Source organism: Coturnix japonica, unplaced genomic scaffold, assembly GCF_001577835.2.
Source record: "Coturnix japonica isolate 7356 unplaced genomic scaffold, Coturnix japonica 2.1 chrUnrandom706, whole genome shotgun sequence".
Classification (NCBI taxonomy): Eukaryota; Metazoa; Chordata; class Aves; order Galliformes; family Phasianidae; genus Coturnix; species Coturnix japonica.
This window is the reverse complement of record NW_015440070.1, coordinates 26,402-30,499: the sequence shown is the minus strand read 5'-3', so window position 1 is coordinate 30,499 and position 4,098 is coordinate 26,402. Positions and strand designations below refer to the sequence as shown.

General features: G+C 58.0%; 2 protein-coding genes across 2 annotated transcripts in view; one reads left to right on the top strand and one right to left on the bottom strand.

Moving 5' to 3' along the window:
* The first annotated feature begins 6 nt into the window (after positions 1–6).
* Positions 7–1,951, top strand: LOC107307614 (mitochondrial import receptor subunit TOM40B-like). The gene is made up of 3 exons (XM_015851139.2): positions 7–134; positions 1,315–1,417; positions 1,501–1,951. The coding sequence occupies exons 1-3, from the start codon at positions 24–26 to the stop codon at positions 1,638–1,640; spliced, it is 354 nt and encodes a 117-aa protein (XP_015706625.1). The 5' UTR covers positions 7–23; the 3' UTR covers positions 1,641–1,951.
* LOC107307613 (nuclear receptor subfamily 1 group I member 3-like) overlaps positions 1,928–4,098 on the bottom strand; it is a gene marked incomplete in the record, with an annotated part of 24,752 nt that continues 22,581 nt past the window's right edge. The window contains 3 exon segments of the mRNA NM_001323206.1: positions 1,928–2,118; positions 3,363–3,468; positions 3,541–3,655. Of these exon segments, the coding sequence (NP_001310135.1) occupies positions 1,989–2,118; positions 3,363–3,468; positions 3,541–3,655 (351 nt within the window).

Below are 4,098 nucleotides of genomic sequence, written 5' to 3'. Positions count from 1 at the left end.
GTGACCCCACACTGTCCCCAGGGATGTTCCCCCCCGTTGCTTTGCTCCTTTTTCCAGCCTCCAAGTGGGTGGCGACGCTCAATGTGGGTTATGGTGGTGCCCACGCGAGTTACTATCACAAAGCCAACGAGCAGGTGGGAATCAGGGCCTTGGTGTGGGGTGGAACTGTGGGATCCCGGGATGGTTGGGTTGGAAGGGGTCTCAGAGACCATGGAACTGTGGGGTCACAGCGTGGTTGGGTTAGAAGGGGTCTTGAAGGCCCTGCAACTATGGGATCACAGCATGGTTGGGTTGGAGGAGGTCTTGAAGACCGTAGAAGAGTGGGGTCACAATGTAGTTGGGTTGGAAGGGGTCTGAAAGACCATAGAACTATGGGGTCACAACGTAGTTGGGTTGGAAGGGACCTTAACGACCATAGAAGTGTGGGGTCACAGCACAGTTGGGTTAGAAAGGACCTTAAAGACCATAGAAGTGTGGGGTCACAACGTGGTTGGGTTGGAAGGGGTCTCAAGGGCCCTAGAACTATGGGGTCACAGCGTGGTTGGGTGTGAGGAGGTCTTGAAGACCATGAAACTGTGGGGTCACAGTGTGGTTGGGTTGGAAGGGGTCTGAAAGACCGTAGAACTATGGGGTCACAACGTAGTTGGGTTGGAGGTCTCAAAGACCCTAGAAGTGTGGGGTCACAGCATGGTTGGGTTGGAAGGGCTCTCAAAGAGCACAGAACCACGGGATCACAATGAGGTTTGACTGGGAAGGACCCTGAAGACCATAGAACCATAGGATCACAGCATGATTGAGTTTGGAGGATCCTTAACAACCCAAGAACTGTGGGGTCACAGCGTGGTTGGGTTGGAAGGGGTCTCAAAGACCATAGAACTGTGGGATTGCAGTGTGGTTGGGTTGGAAGGGGTCTCAAAGACCATAGAGCTTTGGGGCCACAACGTAGTTGGGTTGGAAGGGACCTTAAAGACCACAGAAGTGTGGGGTCACAACGTGGTTGGATTGGAAGGGACCTCGAGACCATAGAACTGTGGGGTCATGGCGTAGTTGGGTTGGAAGGGGTCTCAAAGGCCCTAAAAGTGTGGGGTCTCAGTGTGGTTGGATTAGAAGAGACCTCAGAGACCATAGAACTTTGGGGTCACAGCGTGGTTGGGTTGGAAGGGGTCTCAAAGACCATAGAGCTTTGGGGTCACAACGTAGATGGGTTGGAAGGGACCTTAAAGACCATAGAACTGTGGGGTCACAGTGTGGTTGGGTTGGAAGGACCCCAACCCCCCTTATCCCCACACCCCACCTCCCGCTCGTGCCCCCCAGGTGCAGGTTGGGGTGGAGCTGGAAGCCAACACGCGGCTGCAGGACACCACCTTCGCCTTTGGGTACCAGCTCAACCTGCCGCAGGCCAACGTTGTCTTCAGAGGTGAGCGATGGGCTGCCCCTACATCCCCCCATGACCCTCCATGACTCCATGACTTACACCTGCCCCCCATCTCCCCCATGAAGGGCTCCTGGACAGTAACTGGAGCGTGGGGGCGGTGCTGGAGAAGAAGCTGCCCCCCCTGCCCGTCACGTTGGCTCTGGGCGCTTTCCTCAACCATTGGAAGAACCGATTCCACTGCGGCTTCAGCGTCATCGTGGGCTGAGGGCCGGCATCCGCCACTGCTCAGGGAGCCACAGTGCCACAGGGGAACCTGTCACCTCACCCCAGCCCCACACGTCACCTTGCCCCATAGCCGAGATGGGGCCGGGGGCCGTCAGCACCGGGGGACGCTGTGACAGCGCCGGGAGGATCCTTGGGTTGAGCGTTGGCCAACCCGCTCCCATCCAACCCGGCCCAGCGCTGCTCTGCCTCAGTTTCCCCCCAGCCCCACATTGGCCACGCGGGGAAGGGGCTGGAAACGCCCCATAGAGCGCACCCACGGAGCCCGGATAAATAAAAGAGCTTTACTCTGCCCTGTAAAGTGCGACGGAGCCCGCAGGGATGGGGGGGCTCAGCTGATGATCTCGGAGAGCAGCGGCGTCATGGAGGACAGGTCCTGGATGTGCAGGATCTGCCTCGTGTTCTCCATCTTCAGCGTCTGCAGCTCCGTCAGCAGCAGCAGCAGTTTGGCGTAGAGGAACCTGGGCAACAGAGAACCCATGGGGTGACCCACGGTGATGGGGGCATCAGATGGGACCATGGGTGGTGTTGGGGACCACGTGGTGGTGTTGGAGTTGGGAACCACGTGTGGTGTTGGGGGTGACCATGTGGAGTTGGGGACCATTTGTGGCATTGGAGACCACGTGTGAGATTGGAGAGCATGTGTGGCATTGTGGATGACCACATGTGGCATTTGGGACCACGTGTGGCATTGGAGATGACCCATAGAGTTGGGGACCACGTGGCATTGGGGGCCATGCGTGGCATTGGGGATGACCACATGGAGTTGGGGACCATGAGTGGCACTGGGGACCACATCTGGTGTTGGGGATGACCCATAGAGTTGGGGATGGCTTATGGCATTGGGGACCACGTGTGATGTTGGGGATGACCCATGGAGCTGGGTACCACGTGTGGTACTGGGGATGACCACGTGGAACTGGGGACCATGGGTGGCATTGGGGACCACACCTGGTGTTGGGGATGACCCATAGTGTAGGGGATGACCACATGTGGCATTTGGGACCATTTGTGGCATTGGAGAACATGTGTAGGGCTGGGGATGGCTCATGGCATTGGGGACTACATGTGGTGTTGAGGATGACCACATGGAGTTGGGGACCATTTGTGGCATTGAGGACCACATCTGGTGCTGGGGATGACCCATGGAGCTGGGTACCATGTGTGGTGTTGGGGGTGACCATGTGGAGTTGGGGGACATGAGTGGCATTGGGGACTACATCTGGTATTGGAGATGACACGTAGTGTTGGGGTCTACGGGTGGTGTTGGGGATGACTACGTGGATTTGGGGACCATGTGTGGTGTTGGAGTTGGGATACATACATGGTGTTGGGGGTGATAACGTAGATTGGGGACCATGGGTGGCATTGGGGACCACATCTGGTGTTGGGGATGACCACGTGTGGCATTTGGGACCATGTGTGGCATTGGGGATGACCCATGGAGTTGGGGACCATGTGTGGTGTTAAGGATGACCACGTATGGCATTGGGGACCACGGGTGGCATTGGGGATGACCACGTGGGGTTGGGGACCAATGCATGGTGTTGGGGACCATGGGTGGTGTTGGAGATGACCACGTGGATTTGGGGACCATTTTTGGCACTGGAGACCATGCCTGGCATTGGGGATGACCACATGTGATGTTGGGGCTGACCCACGGATCTGGGGCCCACACGTTGGCCTCGTTGGCCATGGCGCCTACCTGCCCTCAGGCATGGGGTGCCGATGGTCGATGTAGCTCTTGAGGGTGAGGGCCACCTTCTCCTGCAGCTGGTCAATGAAATCCCTCTGGGTGACGCTGGCGTGGTCTGGGGGACGAGGGGCGGCCATCAGGGAGGAGACCAAGGGGGCAGCCCCACATTGACCCCTATATCCCCTACCTGGAGAGAAGAGCAGCATGGCCACCAGCAGCACGTACTCGGCCTCGTGCAGCCGCAACTTCTTCAGGCTGATGTGGAATTTGAGCAGTGGCTCCAGGTAGATCTGCTGGAATCCGGCTATGGGGAGCAATGGGGAGCAATGGGGATCAATGGGGATCAATGGGGAGCAATGGGGATCAATGGGGATCAATGGGGAGCAATGAGGATCAATGGGGATCAATGGGGAGCAATGGGGAGCAATGGGGATTAATGGGGAGCAATGGGGATCAATGGGGATCAATGAGTCGGGATGGGGACACGGCCGCCCCCTGTGCCCCACGTCGGTGCTGACCCAGAGCTCCATCCTTGATGGTGAAGCAGTGCTGCCCGCACTCCCACGCGTTGGTCTCCTCGTTGAACACCGTGTTGAACTGGATCTGGCAGATCCCCAACGTGGCACCTTTGAGCAGCGAGATCTGGTCGTCGATGGGCAGCCCCCTACGAGGGACAAGACATGGGGGGTGGGGATGGGGCAACGGGGGGGATGGCAACGCAATGGGGGATGGCACCATGTTGGGG

Excerpts from the sequence above, each read along its gene's own strand:
- LOC107307614 (XM_015851139.2), top strand. The coding sequence starts at position 24 with ATGTTCCCCCCCGTTGCTTTGCTCCTTTTTCCAGCCTCCAAGTGGGTG. Across the intron at positions 135-1,314 it reads ATCACAAAGCCAACGAGCAG|GTGCAGGTTGGGGTGGAGCT; the intron begins GTGGGAATCAGG and ends CGTGCCCCCCAG. Across the intron at positions 1,418-1,500 it reads GGCCAACGTTGTCTTCAGAG|GGCTCCTGGACAGTAACTGG; the intron begins GTGAGCGATGGG and ends TCCCCCATGAAG.